Source organism: Pundamilia nyererei, unplaced genomic scaffold (assembly GCF_000239375.1).
Source record: "Pundamilia nyererei isolate P.nyererei 1_Seehausen unplaced genomic scaffold, PunNye1.0 scaffold00176, whole genome shotgun sequence".
NCBI classification, from domain to species: Eukaryota; Metazoa; Chordata; class Actinopteri; order Cichliformes; family Cichlidae; genus Pundamilia; species Pundamilia nyererei.
The window spans coordinates 482562-504439 of record NW_005187577.1 but is presented as its reverse complement, the minus strand read 5'-3'; the positions used below and the strand labels follow the sequence as shown (position 1 = coordinate 504439).

Sequence of the window (21878 nt, the reverse complement as noted above, 5' to 3'; positions counted from 1 at the left end):
TCTCTCTCAGCCACACTGCTCTCTTCTAACCAGGGTTGGGTCATTATGTCCATACTGACCACTATTATTCCCCTGAATCTCCTGCTTTGACAGCAGGTTTCTTCTAATGAGCTACCAGGTACTTCATAGTCATTACAGACTTGTTCTCATTCATAGTTACTACATGCGCCAGCCAAGTCTCTGAGTTGGCTGGCATAGTAGCATTCCAACACTTCCATGTTCCCATATCCATGTAAGCCTTGTTCCAGTAGCCCATGTCTCATCAGAGCAGCATTAAAAACAGGTGTCACATGACTGCCCAGTCTGATTCTCTGAGCAGTGCGTGTCTCTTCTTTTATGTCCCTGTGAGTACTCAAACTTTACAACATGAAGTATTTTTTATAAGAGTGGTCAGGAAAAGACAGGAGGACACTTTTTTGACTCTTTGACTGTAACCATCAGTTCAGAGCTGATAGTGAAGGAATCATGCAGAAAGCCTGTATTCTACCTGTGTTTGTTCAAACTCAACTGGAAATCTTTCAAACATAAGTGCCAGAAATCAGGTTTTACATACAGTATATTACAAGCTCAATTCCATCTGGGTATGTAAATTAAAATTTCTCAGATATAACTTGCCACCAAGTGTGCATTTGTGTCACCTCTGCCAGGTCAGGTCCTCCTCAAGGAAGATGTTCCTGCTGGACTTGCGCCCACCCAATGGCGTCCGTGGTTCACTGGGCTCCAGCACACACACAGAGGAGGGAGAGTCAGACAAGGCGCTCAGATCCTCGCCGATGGATCCCGAGTCAGCTGAGTGAGCGTAGTTTAATGCTAATTTACGGCAGTATGTACACGCCCGCAGGTCTCCTGGCAACACAGAGAGGCCGACCAAGACAGGAAGAGGCGTAAAGAAGGAAAGAGTGACAGTTAATAGAAATGGGAGGAATTGTTCTCACAAAAGTGTCACGAGTGCTTAGATAGAGGAACGTTTCCACCAAGGTTAACATTAATGTAGGATGATGTAAAATGACAATGCAAGATATTCTGGTGGATTACAAACAGTTTTCTGATACATTCGTAACCAAGTAATATCTGGACCCTACCTGTGTAGCCCATGAACTTTCCGGGAATTTCCTGGTTGCAGCAGCGGCTGCAGAAGATCTGCCCACACAGCCTGCAGTGATGTCTGCGGCGAAAGGTGGTAAACTTCTCGTTGCAGTCATAGCACTCCTTACACTGGCTATCTGGCATCCAGTACTGCTTCAGATCGCTGTCCTGAAGGGGGACAACATCACAGCATGCTGCTTTCATCCACAGAGACGTATGGGTGATATGACCTTAAGATGACATCACGATAGTCCAAGGAAATTTGCAAGAACCACATTTTTGATAATATAGGGAAAAATTGAGTTCCTAATTCACTTCCTAATTCTCTAAAAAAAAATAATAAAAAAATTAAAAAAAAGGTCCCAGCAGCATTCTCATTCAATAAAAGAACTAGATGTTACAATCCCAGATAGTACATTGCTTCAAAGGAGAAAGTCTTGAGGGATGGCAGCCCAGAAGCTTTACCACCTTTGTATGTAAGTAAAAATGCAGCAGCATTATGCAGCAGTAAAAGTACAAAATTACTACTGAACACTGTAGTTCAATAATAACTCAAATAAGCTAACCCTGTCTTCAGGAGTTGTGCAAGATTGTGACATAATGTCATATCTTGGGCCCTGCTTTCCCACCATGTAACTGCAGTCATTTCCATCCAGTGTTTGGTCATACTACCAAGTGCTTCAGTGACATCATTTGTAGTAGTGTGCTCTGTGTTATGTACACCAGGGTTATCTTATTGTTGTGCACAATGGGGAAGATAAATGCATGGCATTGCTACAACAGAAACTTTGCAATATGCTGTTTTTGCATCGGGTAAAGATGCTTACTGTATTATCGAGGATGATATGGCACAGCCCTAGAGAGGTATTGCATGGCTTGGGCCATATTTATGACATTGTTGATTAAAAACAGACAAACTCAGTTCACTTTTAGCGCTCAAAACCTTTGAACTGGACTGAACATTCACACTTTTCCTAGAAAAGGCATATTATAATGAAATACCAAAGGTAAACAAATGTTTCCAAATATAGAGGAGTTTGTTTTACCTGGCTCTTTCCCTCCATGATCTCCTTCAGCCGCTTCAGTGCAGTGCGAAGTTGCACAGCAGTACGAGGGTCATGATTACTTAGAGATGCAACAGATTTCCCGCTTCCCTCTAAAAATCATCCATGCAAACAAATGAACAAACAGAACAAGTGAGCACAATAAATAAGTCTATAAATAAGTCCTGCCGCATTGTCAAATATTCCTCTTTTAAAAAAGAAAATACATATATATATATTTAATCTGAATAAATGCTACATTGGCTTCTCTTAGGTAATGTAATTACACAGCTAAATGAGAAACATTTGACAATGAACAACTACCTTTAAAGTTGCAAATGTGACATGACACAATCCAAGTTAATAAAAAAATAAACAAACAAAAAATAAATAACTTGGCAAAAAAGCATGATGACTAGAAATGTTAGCTTAAAAATCAATCATAACAAATTACATTCCAATTATTAGTACCTGAGAGGCAAACCAAACACTAAAAGGAAGTGCTTTGTTTTCAAAGGCAAATCTCACACACACACACACACACACACACACACACACACACACACACACACACAGGCTATTTTTTCAGACTGAGCAGCTACAGTCCAGACAAAATAGCTTTAGTAAAACCACACAGTGCAGAAGAGCCCTCACCTGGCCAATCCACTGCAATCAGAAAAGACACGAGAATGGATGTTACAGCGCTTATGTGCATCACTTTTTTGTTTTCTCTTTCCAACATAACACTGGCTGTGTCCCAAATCACTCACTTCCATTAGATATTTTGTATTGCCGTCTGATCGTACAGTAAGTGTAAATACGGTGCTCTGAAAGCTCTTCTGAGCAGGTCACTATCCAGGGATTGTATACCATCACGCACTGTGAGGAAGAAGGAACTTGTTGATGCTGATTTGTCACAACTTCACTGCATGACAGTGACATGATTCAAAGTGACTCAACAAGTTTCCAAAAGTGTTTGTGTCATTTTGCCAATGAGTTCATATCTCGTCTGCTACACGGAACCCCTGACACAAGCAGCAGGGAATGATTTCAAACACAACCAGTTACACAAACACCAAAAAGTTGATTCTGTTCTTCTGGATGTAACGTTTTCAGTGGGAGAAACGTTTGGTCACTCATCCAAGTGACTTCTTCAGTCCTTGGATGAAGAAGTCACTTCGTCTGAAAACACTACGTCCAGATGAACAGAATCAACTTTTTGGCACTTACTTACCTGGATGATTGAGCATGGATCAAGACAGTTACACAAACGCTCACAGAATTGTTTCTGTGATCAACTCACATTCAAATCTGCAGGTTTTCGTTCAAAAAAAAGAAACACAGAAGCTGGTGCTTCATTAACAAAGACATTTCTAGTCAGACACCTGTTTCTCTACTGAGTTAACACTAATAAAGGTTTACACAGAACATGTTTTTTGCCTCTGAAACTGTAATTAGGGGAGTTTGGTGGTGTCGTCAGGCAGAAGACATTTTAACTTAATCACAAAAAACAACAAGACAGACACTTTTTTCCTGCCATGAGCTTTATTTTTGCTCCACTTTCCTGACCACTTCTATGAATTCTTTATAAATTTCCTTTGTTTGAATCAGTGTTTTGTTGTCATTTAAGTGTCATTGTTGGCATGTACAAAACTAACAGTGTTTAAGGAGTGTGCAGTGTTTCTTCACAGATGACAGCCAAGCAGTCTTACCAGAACAGACCACACAATAATATTTACTCAGCATTTTAGTTGAGAAGACAAAAACCTTATCAGTTGTACTGATCATCACAACCACAACACGTGCAGACACTATAGCCCGTGACAGGCAAATGACTTGTTTGTATTCTTATGTTACAATATGCAATATGGTTGTTGCTTCTGTTGCTTTATTGGATGAGACGACTCTTATTATTCTTCCCCATCAAAAACTGGAACCAAATGCAGGATGCAGTTCAATTCAATATTGTGAAATGCATTTTATGATCTTGTGACAATAAAACATGTTTTATTGGTTTTGCACAAGATCAAAATGTTTAAGAGGTTTGCAGCACTGGAAATGATCCTGTTCTTCTCGTCTCACAGCTATCTGTTCATTTTCAACAGAGTGTGGAGCTGAATTTGAAAGCTTTCAAAGAGTTTGACTAATTTGTAAGCATAAAAAATCCAAACCTGTCTCGAATATCAGGAAGTGTCCAGTGTGTGACTTTTACCTGAGGCTGTTGAGGTGCGTCTGTAGTGGTCGGGATGTTGCTTTCGATGCGTCCTCGAGTGAGAGGGACTGGTGGACCAGCTTCTCCTCTCTGATTGAGGAGAAGGGGCTGGAATGTCTGGCTTCTCTGAGGCTGTTGAAGGAGGGCGTCCCTCATCTGAACACACAGAGAATGTGCTGAATAATTAAGTCCAGTAGTTTGCAGTTAAATCAAAGCCAATTGTAAAAAGTCATCAATTTCAAGATAAGAAATCTGACAGTAAAAGACTGTTGTTCAGTCTAAAGATCAGGATATTAGAGAATTAAATGCATTAAATGCAACCACAAAAAGGTTTCTCTCTAATGTGAGTGAATCCAAGGAGTACCCCTGAGTCTGTGCTGTGATTTCTACAACAGTCACACAGATCATAGCCGTCACGGGACTGTATAAAAACTCTTCTTTGTGTGGAAATTTCTGAATCTGTAATCAAATTATGTACCGGTTAACAAGAGTAGTGAACGCATCAGCTTTTCTGAAATGCAATATTACTGATGTGTTCAATATTACACAGCTTCTCCAGTTTGTTGCCCCTTGTTTTGTTATATATGTTGCTGGCAGCCAATTCAAAATGATCAAATATACGTTTGAAAACAGCGTTTTCATCTGAAAACGCTCCACGTCCACACTATCGTTTTCAGTTGTTTTCACAGAGTTGCGCGTCCACATTGAAACAGCCGAAAACGCTTACGTTCCAGTACTGCGCATGCGTGAGACACAAGACGATTCGACTGCCGTTTATTTACTTTCCGGCTCTTTGAAACGTCGCGGCACCGAGTTTTTTAAATGGACTACCGTAACAATGAGGTGGAGTTGTTGCTGTGAGTAACAAAAAAAAAAAAAAAGTACAAAGTTGCAAAAGTGAGTGAGAATTAAAGAATTTGAAGAAAAGCTATCTGGAGCATGTACACACTCATATTAATCTTTAATAGGACTGTCAAAACTCAGAGCAAACAAATCAACTGGTCACATGACTGCATCACATGACTAAAATTAGGGGACCAGACTTATTGGAGAATTTTAATTCATGACTTGTGCAGCTCACTGGGTCCTGGCTCCGGTTCAGATAAACATCTTCTATAAAATATTGTGTCGAGTCAAAAATACTGTAAGATGTAATTTCCACTACAGATTTATCACACTGTGTTTACAGTGGTAGGCAAAATATCTATATGTAATCTCTGTTATCAGTGAGCGGTCTCACTTTTCTCTAACTTTCAAACATTAAAGAAATAAAAATCAATACAGAGTGTAGCTTTTGGACTAACTCAAGTGAAGTTCTTGGGCTTCTATTTGATTATATTGTGCATTTCCTCACCTTTGTTGTTAAACCGAAACAGGTTGACAAAGGAGCTGTATGCAGAGCGGAGGGGAGGTTCATCCTGCTCTGGAGTCAGTGGCTTGAAGTGAGTCAGGTGGGAGGGGCTGGTGGGTGAGATGCCAGCTGGCTCCACGCTCCAGTCCGTTGAGGATGAGGACGAGGACTTGTCATCTGTAGCCATGTCACTGTTCCTCCTGCCATAGAGGGAAAAAGGTATGCACTGAAGAATGCACATGTAAGCAAGAACACATTTAGCTTATTCAGTCTTTAGTCAGTTCCTAGAAACTTACCTGCAAAAATATCAGTAACTGCTGACTATTTTAATTCCAAGATTCTTGCACCTACCCTGCCTAAAAACAATCAAATTGCACGCTCTGTCATCTAATACACATTACACATTTCAAGGACTACACCGTTTTTCTACGAGAGCAGTTTTGCATGATTCAAAGTTCAAAATAATCCTTATATATCTTACAGTTTGTCCACTTTCTGAAACAAGCTGTTTAAGCTCCTCTCAGTTTACAATTAACATCTTCGGACTGGTTGAAAGGGTCTGACTGTCCGAGGGCTTCTGACAGTTTAAACTTAGACACAGCTGGGTGTTCCAACAGGAAAATGATCCAAAACATACATCAAAGCTGATTTTACCATGGACAAAGGAGGTTAATATTGAGCTGCTGGAATTGTCTTCTCAAAGTCCTATACTTAAAACTATGCTTAAAAGCCAGTTCTGTGGCAGGAAGCTAATAAATTTAAATGAATTCTGTCAAGAAGAGTGGTTAAATATTCAGCCAGAATTATACCAGAAGCTTGTTGATGGCTATCAAAAGTTAAAACTTGGTATGAGATATTTAACCACATATTAGTGGATGCTAACAGGGATAAGCTACCCAGGAAAAAGGAAAAAATGATGACCATGGTAATAAAAGTATTTTAGCCATTTGTTTTTGCTTTTCATTTCCTCAAGCATAACATATATGTTTATTTATTGAATGACAAGAAATTGCAGGAATATGCCAAGTGGCAAACTCCAGGCTGAAAATGAAGCCAAGACAGACCTGCCAGAATGGTAGTTCCTCACGTAGCTACTCACCATAAGCAAGTCAAATCCAAAGACTCCAATGTCAAAATGCCCAACTTTAGGGCATTAAAAACTACAATTACAGCCTGACATTGAAAACAAGATGAAAACTGTTGAGCTTTATGCTTTTGTGTCTCCTTCTATTCATTTTCTGACTTTTCCATCCTTAGTGGTGACTTTAAATCCCTGTGTTATTGTGCAACCAAAGTCTTTGCTTAGGGAGGGTATGTGCAGTGTATACAATTTGCATGACCTGGTAGCTGAGTCTGTACTGAGTCTGTGTTATAGGATAATCTGTCCATGCTGGGTCCCCTCAGATTGTACCCAGTAAACCTGTTGAAATAGGCTCAGCGTGACCAACAATTGTAATAGTGGTGACAGGTAGTCTGTATGCCCAACACCATCACCACCAATGTTGAAACTGATGACACACAACCTTGTGACTGCAAATTTCAAAACAAGAGCTCAAATCCTCACTCTGTGGTGTAACCACTCAACTCCAGCAACCATTTCAATGTATACCACAGTGAACAAGGAAGTCCACATTTTAGGGCAACCTGTTTAATTTCTTTCAAATAGTATATTTGGAAAAGAGTCTGCTAATAAAGAAGAAATTATCAGGTTTTTTACTTTGATTTTTTTTCTGTAATTTCTTTTTTTTCATCAACGGGAACAACATCTTTGTATCTCCTTTCACACACTGCTGTTGCAACCTAAAGCTGACATATCTAACATTTGATCGCTGACGGTCCCACACATGAACTCGACCTCGTGACAAGAAAGACTCTCGGCTGGTCTGCATCCGCTTCTTAAAATTCTCCGTGATCAAAGCTTAAAAGCCGATACCAATCTCTTTTTTACTTACCTACTCAAGAAGGCCACGGACTTTGAGTTTGCAATACAAGCCATTTTAGATACTAGTAGTGAAAGCAGAAGTAGCAGAGGCACCACATCCACCACCTTATCATGTGATCAAAATAGGCCGAAGCGTCACTACAGTGTCCTGACACGACCAAGCCCTCAGCCCCATCAAAGAGCTAAAGATTGCTGTCGTTTGGATACGCTCATAGACTGCACAGATATCCATCACCATTTTCCATATTTTTTTCACTAGTCGTCAAAGTTAGCCACTAGCTCGCTATTAACTACCTAAACTAATACCTTTTACGTATCTTATATCACCAGATTTTAATTGTAGCATATTGACTTTATAATTACAAGTATCTTGAAATGTCTTTTAACGAATTAGTTGTTCTTTGTAGGCAGAAACTATGACTCAACTCAAGCCGTGCTGATCAACTAGCTTGATGAACAGTACAGAAGCAGCTACAACTGTTTTTAGCCAAGCTAGTTAGTACTAGCTTCGTATGCTAACTAGCCGGTAGGCTCTACTGGTCGTAAAATCTGGGTAACTGCCGTGACAGCAAAAAATATGAATTACCCGTTCACTATAGGAGACTGACATCACTGTATGGAGCACCCCCGCTTTCAAGGCAGCTGTAAAACACCTGGAGGAAACCCCGACTCCTTTGAAACACCAGACAGACCTATCCAATCGACTCCCACCACTGGTTGTGACCAGCCAGGCGCAAAAGCCGAACATAGAGACGGCGATGGAGGCGCTCATTAGAGGATGGCAGCTAGGCGGCAGTCTCCTACTTTAGCGGTGACTAAAAGCAATGTTGTGTGAACAGGGATGTCTCAAGTGCAGCTAAACACATTCAGCCATTACCTTACTTCTATTACATTTTTATGGCTATTTGATTCTCCATACAAATAAACAGTAACAGATACACAGGGTAGCAGACTGAGTCACATAGCTATATGAAAGACAGTAAGCAAAATAAGCAAATTACAAAATAATTACAATTAAGAGATGTATATAAACACACATACAAATAGGGGAAAGAAAAAAAAGCATAAAAAAGCTACAACAGTCTAAACTACAACAGCAGTCAAGCTGATAAGGTAAAACGCTTCTCGCTAAAGTCAGTGCAACCAAATAAGAGGTTTTTGTAGAAAACTACAAAGTCTGACCAACTTTTACTAAAAATGTTGTGGTATTTATGTTGTTTAATGATGCCACTGTACTTATTCTTATTATTCTTCATGTAATTTCTTCTTTTGTTTTTCCTTTTGTAAATGGATAACTCATACAATGTAAAATTGCATTTTTTTGAGTGAAAAGGGGAACATTTTGTGGATTATTTCTATTTTTATTTATTTAATGTCACAAAAGTGTCTCTTCTGTGAGCTAAAACTTTCAATTTTATCATTTTTGTCTTTTCCTACATTCAGCTTTGTCAGACAAACTTTGTGTAGCCAAACTGTTCGAAGACTAAACCTCTGAATTTAGTCTTTTATATGAAATAAGTTGTTATCGGTTTATTTTTAATATTATTTCACTCTTAACTTAAGTTTGTCAGTAAAGTTAAACATCTGCGCTAAAACCTGGTGACTTTTAGCTTTGAGCTGCCTGACAAAACAAGTTCGGGGAACAGCTTACATCGTTTCTGATTGGTTTTCAGATTGTTGGACACGCCCTGTAACGCTTGCGTGGAAGCCCGGCTGACTTTTTGTTTATGTTTAAAATGCAATCAGCAGCGTAACATTTTTATTCAGTAAAGTCACGACTAGCCTTATTTGAATCGATTTGAACGTCAGTTTACGTGGCTATGAAGGGTAGTTACTAAGATTTTCCAGAGGCAAGTCTTACCAGTGGCTGAAGTTACCGTAAGTTTTGACCAAATTGCAAGAATACGCCGGTTACACGAACGTGCTAGCAGATTTAGCCTAAGTAAGCTAAGCTAATGTTAACAGAAGCGCAGTGCAGACAAATTATAAAAAACTTCCGGATTGTGAGCTGAGGTAATCACATATCTTATGATTGTTTTATTTAAAAACTATTACTTAATCACAGTGGGTTACATGGGTATTTTTTTTATTGTTGAAAGCAGGTACAAGACGAGTTATGTAAGAAAAAAGATATCCAGACAGTTTAAGGAAAACATGAATCCTTGACAACGTACAATGAAAGAATGTGTCGGTTTAGTTATGCTACTGCATGATTTGGGTCGACGTGTCCTGTAATAGAGAAGAGTCATTGCAAATCTTCACCCATTGAGAGGTACATATTGAATAAGTTATATACTATAACTTATATGATAACTTCGCTTATGGGAAGTTTGACAGTGATGGGATGAAAGATCTAATGACAGAATACATTTTGGAAGAATTGTTTCATCCTTCAAGCAGAAGGAGGGGACACTACAAGCTGCTGTGGTGGCATGCGGTGGGCTACATCTTTATAAGATTCGCCTCGTTTTTCCTTTATATTGTGACCCGTTTGTTTGTGATGGTTAATGTAGTAGATACAGTATTAATAAGTTATTCTTATGAAAAGAAACCCCAAACTGTTAATGACAAGCACTTTTCAAATTTTATAGTCATTGTGCCACTAAACCTCGTCCACATTGTCATGCATGATTTTTAAGATAACGTTTGGTTGTTAGTGGCTATACCATCCTCTGGTTGCCTAGGTAACCATCTGGCATATGCACTCCCTCACATACCAGTCAACAGTACCTTTTACCCTCATTGCTGCCTGCCTCAGTGGGTCGTTTTAAAGCTGAGAAAAGTTTAACTTGTGATTTGCCCCCATTATTAAGTCACCATCATTTCTCTATACTTTATACAGCAGCGGTGGGTAATTAATTTTCCCAAAGGACCACATAAAAATTTGGCACTGTTGTGGTAGACTGCAGCAATAAGCCTATAAAGAGATAAAATCAATTTTGAGCAGAACCGAGTTAATCTTATTGCTGTGGGCCTCCAAAACAGTCCCAGTCTGTCATGTGTCCCCTTTGGATAATTCATTGCCCACACCTATTTAGATGGCCACAAATAGTCTGCCCCAGGGCAGCTGTGGCTACAACTGTAGCTTGCCTCCACCAGTGAGAGTGAATGAATAGTGGTATTGTAAAGCGCTTTGAGGGCCCCGAAAAGCACTATATAAATGCAATCCATTATTATTATTATTATTATTATTATTATTTAAATAAAATTCCAATCACCTTTTCCTGTGTGGATGTCCCTTATGATATGACTTAACTGGTGATATCCAGTTAGCAAGTCAGAAAACTGCATGTTTTTTCTATTAGCCATCAAAAGGTGACCACAATTTTTGTAAAAAAAAAAAAAAAAGAAGTCTGGTTTCAGAGAAATTGACTTGAAGACAGCAGAGCCTGACTGATATAGGATTTTTAAAGATCAATACTGATATTAATGTTTGATGATTTTAAAAAGCTTTCTTTCATTCAGACACACAAAATATAAACAAGTTTCCCTAATATTCCTTATGAATCCTTACTAAGATAATATAACAGTGCATTTTAAAAATAGTTTTGTTTACTGTCACAACTAGCTGTGAATTATGCGTCTGCATTCTGTCCGACTCTGCTTGGATCAGCTGGTTGTTGTCTTTGTGGTGTTCTACACATTCTACAACGTCAACACTCTTAACAGTTTAATTTCATAGCTGTTATAAATGCTGTTATAAGAGCTAAGTTAGACTAATATTTAATATATTGGTCGGATTCTAGAATTTCACTGATTTATGACATCTATAAAAAAAATTTGTTGAGTTTATTGTCTCAGTCACTAGTTTTTCGTCATATTAAATACAGTATGCTTTTCATTTTCTACTATTTTTGTCCCATTTGAGTCAGAAGAGAAGATAAAACAGAGTGAAACAACTTTTAGCCAATAACCTATCAAAACCAATGTTAGTTTCTCAGAGCAATATTGTGTGAAATTAGTCTCAAAAGGTTGACAAATGTATGTGATATGATTGGCAAGCATGCATTAAGTTACAAATGTCTGTAAAGATTTGGTTGTAATTCTGAATACTCACAAAAAATGGTCCAATCCACACACAAATGTAGGGCAGTGTGAACACACAGAAAACTATTTTACAAATGCAAAACCTGAGTGATATTTACGCACACATATTTAAGTTTAGCTCCACAAATCTAATCATTTTCTCTTTCGGAAAACTCCCTGCATGTAAAATGCCTAAAGTTATTTGCTTTGGGATTTTTGCTCACAAAAATATGAATGCACATATTGCATGATACACATAGAACATCACTTTGCATGTGCATGTGAAATTCTGAGGATCTTCATACTGCCAGCTTCCCACAGATCCACAAATATAAACTGCATTTAAGTGCTGCTGGAAAACTGGGACCTGTGGGTTCCCTGTGTTTAATAAATAAATAAATAAAATGGGTGTTTATTTCTAAACAAACAGAGGAGTTCATCACTTCTTTACTACAAATGATACATTTATCAATTAAATATGCCATGCAGTAGTATATAATAAGCTGTCACACCTTAGTGAATAATCTTCCGATGGGAAATCATTCTGACAAAATGGTGTTAGTTTAGGAACAGCAGACATACTCTTCAAACTGTATTGCTGATACAGCTGATTTGATAACAATGATCGACTGTTTATTACGCATTCAGATAATGTTAATATTAATCTGCTGTTATCGAGGAATGATTGGATGAATATGAAAGTGTTATCTCACATCACTGGGATCATTTCTATATTCAAAATATACAACAACTTAGCTAGCACATATTCACTTCAGAGGATGAGCCACAGGAATGTTCAACCAGGGTGCTCTCCCATCTTCAGCTGTGCTCTGACCCTTTTCCCAGCAGAAGATTGTCCACTAAGTGGCGATAGGTTAGTTAAGACATATGCCATACATGCTAACGTATGGCACATTTAACTGGTAAATTGGTAAAGTGGATGAGTGGTAATGAACTGTTTTGCTTATTTAGAAATAAATATGTGTTTTATTTGAAACAACAAGAATCCGCTGGAAGCCCAGATGTCCCAGTTTTCCAATAGCACTTGAATCCAGCTTTCACTTTTGGACGTGCAAGCTGGCAGTGTGAAATGTGTCTCAAAACTCCACATGCACATGCAGCGTGACTTGTACACATCAGGTGTTTCTTGCACGTGTATTTAGCGATCTGTAAGCAAAGGAAATGAACATTGCAAATATTTGTAGTAAACAAAAACAATCAGTTTTGATAAGTTGAACTTGAAAATGTGTGCATAAATGGTCACTGTTTATTCAGGGTTTGATACATGCGTTTGTACAATAGTTTTGTGCGTTCAAGTTGCTCTGTATTTGTGTGTGGGATTTGTGGGTACTCAAAGTTACACACAAATCTGTGTTTATGCTTGTGGATCATATCTTACATGGCTGTAACACTTTTGAGACTAAGGCTATGTTCACACTGCAGGCGAAAGCGCATCAATTCCGACTTTTTTGATCCTGTGCGACCCATATCCGATCATGGTTTGACAGTGTGAACAGCACAAATCCGATATTTTCAAATCCGACCTGGGTCACTTTCGTATGTGGTACTGAGTCCGATACATATCTGATGTTTTAGAAAGCGACTGCTGTTTGAACGGTCATGTCGCATTAAATCCGTCTTTTATGTCACTGACACAAGACAGATGCCAATTATCAGCGCCCTCTCGAACGCTTCCTGGCCAACCAGTGAAACTGTTGGGAAGACAACGTTGGAGAAATGTGAACATTTTATTTATACTGTATAATCTGCAGATTCTGACAGAAATCTGCATCCTTTGAAGCACCGCTCCTCTAAAACAGCAATAAGGATAATTATTAGGTTATTTACATTATTATGTAAATAACAAAATAACTTTACAACTTAAAGCTAAATTGGGAAACGTAAAGTCTGAAACACGTCTTTATATAAGGTCCATCAGTCAAACAATCCTGTTTGCTCTGGGTCTAAACAGAGCGCGTTGTGTGTGACGTCTTCTTTTGTGCATGCGGGCTGCTTTGAGCGTTCACACTAGAGCGCGTTTGCTGTCACATTTTATTTGTAGTGTGAACAAGCAGACAAAAAAATCAGATTTGATCAAAAAATCGGAATTGAGCATTAAGACCTGCAGTGTGAACGTAGCCTAATTTCCCTCCATAGATCCACTGTCATGTCCGATTTGAAAATACCAAGATGATCAGGCTGATGCTTCACATCAGGACTTGACTAAGCAGTGGATGATGCCAGCATGTCTATGTCCATCTTTTAAATACAGTTTCTGGTGACTTGACAGCATCACAGGAAAGACAAACACATGCATGCTGCTGGGTGTTCTTAATTATTGTGTACAATGACTAACGTGTGTATCTTTTTCAGGTTTTTGATCGAGTCTTCCTGTTCATCTGATAATGTTTTCTTTGAAGACTATGATGGCCTCGAAGGCTACCAAGCAGACTTCAACTGCAGCATCCAAGATAAAAAATAAGCTTCTCAGTGAGTCTGTTTGCTTTTTTTGGATCTCAGAAATTTGCTGAAAGAAGAGTTCATGTAAATGCCAAACACAAATACTGTCGTGTTTCCGCACCAGATACCTCGTCCTTCTTCAAGGTCTCTTTGAAGACCAACAACAAAGCCTTAGCTCTGGCCTTGCAAGCTCAGAGGAGGAGAAGCAGCCAGCTGGAGATGGAGGTCATGTACCTGCAGAAACAAGTGGACGCTCTCTGCTTTGAATTAGCCACCAAGAAATACAAGCACAGAAAACTGGTGCGTTTGTCGTTTGCTTGTGTTCTTCTACAGCACTAAAATTCTGAGTAGACAGTTACTGGTCATGATGCAAAGAAGAGTGCAGCGATGCTCCGCTGGATTGATTGCATTGACTGCAGAGCGTCTTGTTTTCCTCTTGCAGCTCCTTATCTTGAACAACTTCCGTAGTAATGCTTTGCAGCACCTGGACATGGTGGCAGACCTGTTCTCTGACAGCGTAAGGATTTCATTCAATACATATTTACAGTTTCTGCGGCATATTGACATATTTGTGACATTTTGGTGAGCGCTGCTGAAAAATGTACTTAAAACTGGCACAATGCAGGGTTTCCTACTGATGCACATAACTTCAGAACTGTTCAAGGCTGACAAACTCTTAACTTCTACAACTCTACAACTTATCTTTAATCTTTACAACTTGTCAGCTGACAGATGATTTTTTTTTAGAGCCTCACCAATACAGGATTTGAAAGACATGTAATGATACTGCTATTTGATTATTTAAAAATCCATATTTGTTTTTTAATTTCAGGCACAGAAAACAAATTTCCCTAAACTGATCCTTTGTAGCTAATTATGAGTCCTTATGACGATAGTATGCACAACAAGTCGTGGATTACTTGTTTGAGTTCTGCCTGACCGCTGACGGACAAACTATTCAGTGTCACTACTGATAACTGGTTGAACGGTTATTATACATTTTAATTTATCAGCAGATAAATGAAAATGATTATCAACAGATTGCTAATATTGGCTGATATATCGGTCGGGCTCTAAAAGTTTCCCATAGCTACTTCAGATGTGTAAGAAGCTGCGCATGATGTGTGCCGGCTTGCAGTGATTGTAATGAAATATTGGCTGCACTTCTGCAATTTAGCATCACACACACTCTGTACTGTAGCGCTGGCAGTCAAACACTCATCCTCTGAGGGGTTAACGATGCACCAAGGAAAAGATTAGCAGTGACTTGGCAACTGGAGACCATAGACAGTCGGTGACATTCAGAAACAGCATGAAATAACTGCTGCTGGTGTGCAGTGTTTGGGTCCCAACTTGAACTATACTTAATTTCACAATGAGACTTTAAGATTGATTGGTAATTGCATTGGAGGATTATCTAGACAACTAAGCCTGGAATGTCAACGAGTGACCAACTGTCAGCTATGAAATGATGCGGTACAAGTGAATCGCTTCCTGTGTGAACATTTCTTGGATCCTAGGAAAAGTTTAGACGGAAAGCCACTTAAGTTTGAACAAAAGTAGAAGAAAATGCATTGCAATATCAAACCATACTAACATTTGCTTCTCACAGGATTCTCAGAGACTTTCAGGAGATTCCCGGATCTCGTCTGGTGACATCAGAAGGGAAAATCTTGCAGCTGGAAGGTCAGAAATGAACTGAGTTCACAGTGATCGGCTCTTTGCAATGAGAACCACTGATTTAGCTTAGGCATCTCTGAATGGCATTGACATTTCTTTTACACTTTTCAGACTTGCACTCCTTTTTTATTAAGGTCACTTCAGTGACGCCACCTAAGTGTGTCAGAATGTGTAGCCTGGTCATGTTTCCATAAAAGTCAATGACAGACTTAGTAACATTTATCACTTTTAAAAACAGCACATTATTGAATAGACACGGACAAGAATACAATGTTTATATCTTACTGACAGCTTCAGTTGCTTTTCTTACACAGTGCTGTGAGAACGTATTTGCCCCTCCCTGTTTTTTGCATATTTGCAAAAATAAAAAACCAAAAAAACATTTTTCAGGTCATCAAACAAATTTTAATGTTGGGCAAAGTAAATAAAAAATGCAGTTTCTAAATGATGATTTATTCAGGGAAACTATCCAAACCCACCCCGATTTATGTGAAAAAGTATCAGCCTCAACCCACCCGTTAAATCGAGATTAAGTGTTGGGAGAATGGCCTTAATGGTACAAGGGGAAAAACCAGGGTTTTATTTTTCACACTTTAAGACCCATTTTAGTGTTATACACTACCTCATTTAATGGTTTGTCTTTATTTTTACTACTTTTTGTAGTAAAAATAATATTGTAGATAAAAACTGAAGACATCAAATATACCAAGCAAGATATGTGGAATTATTTAGCAAAAAATCTTAAAAAAACATCTAAATATGTCTTAGTTTTTAGATTCCTCAAAGTAGACACCCTTTGCTTTGTTGACAGCGCTGCAAACCCTCGGCCTTCTCTCAGTGCGCTTCATTATGTAGTCACCTGAAATGGTTTCACCTCACAGGTGTGCCTGTCAGAGTTGATTCTTAATGAGGTTGGGACCATCAGTTGTGTTGTGTAGAAGTTGTGTTGAACCTTGGATTAGAGCCCAGATAGATGCCACACAGAGTTGCAGTAGAAGACACATCTCTACATCAGCTGTTCAGAGGAGACTGTGTGAATCAGGCCTTTATGGTCAAACAGCTGCTAAGAAACCACAACTAAGGAAAAGCAACAAGCAGAACAGATTTGTTTGGGCCAAGAAACACAAGGAATGGACATTAGACCAGTGGATATCTGTGCTTTGGTCTGATGAGTCCAAATGTGAGATCTTTGGTTCCACCCGTGTCTTTGTGCAGAAAAGATGAATGGATGTTCTTTACATTCATGGTTCCCACTGTGAAGCATAGAGGAGGAGGTGTGATGGTGCTTTGCTGGTGACACTGTTAGGGATTCATTCAAAACTGAAGCCACACTGAAACAGCACGGCTACCACAGCATCCTGCAGCGTCATGCCATTGAGTTTGCGTTTAGATCAAACGTGTGAGCTATGTGCTACCTTCATTTTGCTTGAGGAATATGGAGCATTTAACTTTTCAACTCCAAAAAGGAAACACAGCATTTGGTGATGTCTGCCAGTTCTAGACTTTATGCGGTCATTAACTAAAAAGGATTTTCAACAAATTTGAGTATTAAAAGCAATCTTATAATTGGTAGCTTGTCAAATTACTTTTGAGCCTGTGCAAAGTGTGTCATTGTCCAAATACTTTAGGTCTTGACTGTAAAATTCTGTTTTCAGTGACAGAAATGTTTGCGCATGCACACGGCCTAACAGTGGTCAATTTAGCATTTACTTAAAATACCTTAGCCTCGACATAGAGCGAGATCTTGCTCTATAACAACAAGTGACAAGTGGATTATCACACGTTCTGTTTATGCTAACCTACTGTATACTGTAGGTTACGGTAATATTTGTCAAGTTTGGGAGACATTCTTATAGTTGCATAGGGTCCTCCAAAATATAGCTGCAAGACATCTCAATATATGTTACCTGATGCACTGTGAAAAGTTGCTCTACTACTTCCATTAACAGTGTGGAGAGAAGCTGTGAGAAACGATGATAATAATAATAAAAATAACAGTGTCAGACTGCTGTCACTAAACCAGAGTGTGAAACTTTTTTTACCCCTCAGCTGCAAAAGAGCTGATGGAGTGTTGTCATCGCCCTGTCAGGTGGACCCAAGCTTGTGAATGCAATGTAGGATTTCACAGTTGATTCCACAGATGCATCTCCTAAAAATCTCAGACAAGTTTGAGTCTGCTAGGAGGCTGAGGGGTGGCACCTGCATTCACTAGTGAGTTGAAAGAAAAGAAAAAAAATTATATATATTTTTTAATATCTTGCCTTTTTGTCCCATTTTAGTCAGTTACCGCTGCAGACAGATGTTTCAAGGAATTTGTGGTGTACCAGCAAAATCACAACATCTGCCCTGCTTGAAAAAACCATCAACGAGGACGTCTCCACTTTTCCGAATACGTGTGAAAAGTCGACTGATGTTTGCAACGGTAGGCGTGATTTAAGCATTGAAAGTTTTAGTGTTAACTGTAAAATGTTGATGATGTGAAATGCTGATGTACTCTGCTTTTTGTGCAGATAACACAGAAGCTGAAAAAAGGCTGTCCACCCAGTGTGCACAGGCTGCCCACATAGAAGCGTCTGGCATGGCCAATACTCCGAGGGAAGATGTGGAGAATCCCTCTCAGTCCCAGGCTGATATTCATTCCGTCGTCTCTGTTCAGAACAGTCAGATTTGTGAAAAATCCACACCATCCATTTCTGGAGATCAGAATCTTCCCAGTGTCTCCACCATGGAAAGTGAAACACAGCTTGGCAGAAATCAAGAGAAAACAGTTTTGCTCAATGCAACCATGGAGATGACCTTAAGTGAAGCCACTGAGATAGTCACTGTGGAAACCAAAGCGAAAAAAAAAGTCAGCTCTGGCAGAAAGGACAAGGAGCAAAGCTGCAGCTCAAGTATAGAAGTGCAGAAGTCTGCATCTTTGTTACAAGCACATAAAAAGCCGCTGAAGGATCAAAGTACTGCCACTGTCACTCGCATTCCTAAACTGGGCAAGCATCAGAAAGTATCAAAGGATAAAGTCAAATCTTCTGACCGCACTAACATCTCAAATGTAGACCAAATGGATGTGGAAGATTACTTCTCTGATCCTAAAATTAGGTTTTCAAGCACCAGCAGAAGTGTGGCTGAAGAAACAAGTTCCAAAATAACATGCAGGAAGTCCAGAGCTAAAGGAAAGTGGGCCTCTTCAGTAACCAGGAAAAGTTTATTCACTGTGCCGTCTGGTGAAAGTGAGGGCAGCCAATCCCACCAGGAGAAAGTCCAAAAACCTAAAGTGGGAGACGAAAGCTTACAGTCTCAAGTCTCTGAGGACGCTCTGCTTTGTGCACAACCAGAGTCAGAGCATGCGGAGCGTCTGTCCTTTAGCAAAACTAATACTGTGACTAATTCTAGGGGAGGTCACAAATCAAGATGCAGGGAGACATTTGTTATCTCAATAACCGGCGACAGTGACTCACCAGAGCATGATGTGGCGCCTCCTACAGGATCCAGCTTTCAGGCAGAAGAAGCAGTCATGAGGAAAAGCGTTGTTGGACGTTTAGAATCAAGCAATCGTTCAAAGACTCGGCGCTCTGGGAAGCGATCCTGGGTGGCCACTCAGGACTCTGGGAACTGTCAAGAAGACTCAAGTAGCGGTGACAGTGGTGAAGCACTGCCACTGGACTGGCAGGCGGCTTTAGGATCACAGTTTCAAAAACCTAAAAAATCCAGGAGAGACAAAACAGGGCAGCCCAGCAGGAACAAAGTGGTGCAGCGAGAAGAGGGTGATGACTTGTTAGATGACAAGACGAAGAAAAAAGACAACAAAGACTTAAGATCTGAGAGTGAAACATGTTATCTTCCTGACCCTAGAGACGCCTCCGCTCTCTGCCTTGATTCTGAAATTGCTAAAGATCAATTACATGATTTACAAATGCTCGACTCACAGTCTGTCATCAGCGAAAAGCATGAAATCTTTGAACATCTGAATGATTCGCAGTCCAGGAGGGATTCGAGTCCCACATCATCTAGAAATGTATTCATGCTGAACACAGCCACGGAAACCAGATATCCCAGGAAGACTTTTGTTGTCTACAGACGAAAAACTAAGAACAGAAGTGGATGTAGTTCTGAAAACATCACCAGGATGTCGAATGCATTGGACACCTGCAGTCACACGGTGGACACCAGCGACCAGGCAGTTCATCAGAATGTGGGCGACCTGCTGATGGATGAGCTGCCGCCCTGGCTGGACGTGGATAACAGCACAGCTCACTTCGATGTGGACTTTCTACCCGCCACTCCAAGCAGGGAAACACCAGGCAGGCTCGCGACAATTGGAACGGCTGAAGCCTCTCCAGGTGTGGAACAGTCTTTATTTACAGCAGTGCAGTCTAATGCAAGCACAGCTCTGTCATCAGCTCTTATGTTACTGAGTTTGTACATTTTTAGCTTTCATTTGTGACAGATGGGTAATAATTGTACTTTGTTTATCACTGAGGTCATAGCAGACAAAGGTCAAAGGTTCAATACCCTGTCACTTTAAGACATTAATGTTTGTGGCAAATGTCCCCAAAACATTTATCTGAACAGAAAAGTATATACATAAGGGCAGATTGTGAATTTGGCTATCATAATGCAGTATAGGGCTGTGCGATATGATCAAAATCTCATATCCTCATATCCATCTATCGTCCCAATAACGATATAAATCACAAAAATGTAACATTTTCTGTAAATTCTGTGAATCTCGGGCAGCTCGACTTGCGTGAAGTGTTTCCAGCTGGGCGTCGCGTACCTGGAGTCGAGTGTTTTAACCGATGTATGAAACTATACATTTTTAGACATAAGTTGTAACGGCCGCCATTTTCTTTGTGAGTATTTATTACACGGCGTGCAGCGGGGAAAAGCCTGTTCTAACGTTTGAGTCTAAGGTTTATTTTTTAGCACCTGACGGCTCTTTTTTGCTTCTCATCCGTAAACACTCTGCATACTCTTTCACGTGATCCAGTTTATTTTGAAAAGTCTCAACAGGATCTTGAGCTTTATTGTGAAAGGTTTATGTGGAAAATAAACAAGCGGACACGCGATGGTTTTACCGTCGTTGTTGCTAACGACAACGCATAAACACAGGCTCTTGTCCGTCCGTAGTGTGGTTATATAAAATATACGAGAAAGAGAGAACTTTAACAAATGAATATAGCCACTACAGTGACCATCAAATCCATGAAAAAATATTGCCGTAAACAGTTTATTTTGCGACACCACAAAACGAACGATAGTGTAAAATGAAACGATAGATGTTTTTATATCGTCATCCGATATATATCGTTATATCGAACAGCCCTAATGCAGTATGAGTAAATGTAGAGGGTAGCTGAGAAGCAAAGCACAGAGTAATATGCATGCAGCATGCTATGATGCTGTGCTTAGCAGTACCTGTTTGTCCCCGCAGGCAGAGTCTTATCGACAGTAACCAACACTTTGACAACACCAGACTGTGAAAATGGAGAGAGAAGCAGGAGACGGAGACCTGGGAAGGGTGCCGTGAGTTACAAGGAGCCGCCTCTCAACAGGTGAGGATGTTTCTGTCTAAAATCTGTGGCCCTGCGAAAACCCAGAACAGCACAGTATTAACCTCATTTATGTTTTCTATCAGCAAAATAAGGCGTGGAGATAAATTCACTGACACCACATTCCTGAGTTCTCCTGTGTTTAAGGATGGCCGGAAGAAGAAGAAGAAGATGACGACGACTGCCAAATGATAATTTGTCTTTTTTCCATTTTACTGTTTTTAAAAGTGATTTTAAGCTGTTTTCTTATTAAAGTTGTTTGCTAAAATCATTTTTCTACAGATTCGACCAGAAAGTATTGTGTGTCTTTAAGTGCTTTACATTTCACATTAAAGTAGAAATTTGAAGTATTTGTTCTTGAGTCTTTTCTTCAAGCTGTGTTCTGCTGACACTCAACAAGACAAAGTGTCACTAAAAAACTATTATAGTCATTATTGTTAACTTCTGTAAAGAGAATTTCCCAAATCTGGTTTAAAATGTATATCTTACCTTTAATGCTAGCACAGCTCAGTTGATGGACTGTTAGGGA

General features: G+C 39.6%; 2 protein-coding genes across 12 annotated transcripts in view; one reads left to right on the top strand and one right to left on the bottom strand.

Annotated features, from left to right (window-relative positions):
• Positions 1-8359, bottom strand: part of pikfyve (phosphoinositide kinase, FYVE finger containing) — a 31339-nt gene extending 22980 nt beyond the window's left edge. For 5 of the 9 annotated variants that reach the window (XM_005746272.1, XM_005746273.1, XM_005746279.1 and 2 more), the window contains exons 1-7: positions 7645-7727; positions 5696-5892; positions 4342-4497; positions 2784-2795; positions 2133-2242; positions 1083-1254; positions 639-846 (exon numbers count right to left, since the gene is read on the bottom strand). In XM_005746272.1, the coding sequence (XP_005746329.1) occupies positions 639-846; positions 1083-1254; positions 2133-2242; positions 2784-2795; positions 4342-4497; positions 5696-5892; positions 7645-7688 (899 nt within the window). In that variant the 5' untranslated portion in view covers positions 7689-7727. Of the gene's footprint in view, positions 1-638; positions 847-1082; positions 1255-2132; positions 2243-2783; positions 2796-4341; positions 4498-5695; positions 5893-7644; positions 7728-8220 lie in introns of those variants that run through there. The other 4 variants (XM_005746274.1, XM_005746275.1, XM_005746277.1 and 1 more) reach the window with 2 other exon arrangements.
• A 28-nt stretch (positions 8360-8387) lies between these two features.
• sgo2 (shugoshin 2) lies at positions 8388-21555 on the top strand. Of its 3 annotated transcripts, none has more exons than XM_005746271.2 (9): positions 8388-8445; positions 14034-14150; positions 14245-14420; positions 14563-14637; positions 15733-15806; positions 18080-18222; positions 18311-20137; positions 21232-21352; positions 21436-21555. In XM_005746271.2, the coding sequence occupies exons 2-9, from the start codon at positions 14066-14068 to the stop codon at positions 21539-21541; spliced, it is 2607 nt and encodes an 868-aa protein (XP_005746328.1). In that variant the 5' UTR covers positions 8388-8445; positions 14034-14065; the 3' UTR covers positions 21542-21555. The 3 variants fall into 3 exon arrangements, with proteins under 3 accessions (XP_005746328.1, XP_005746326.1, XP_005746327.1); XM_005746269.2 differs by lacking the exon at positions 8388-8445 and adding an exon at positions 9323-9512; XM_005746270.2 differs by lacking the exon at positions 8388-8445 and adding an exon at positions 9528-9647.
• Positions 21556-21878: the final 323 nt, after the last annotated feature.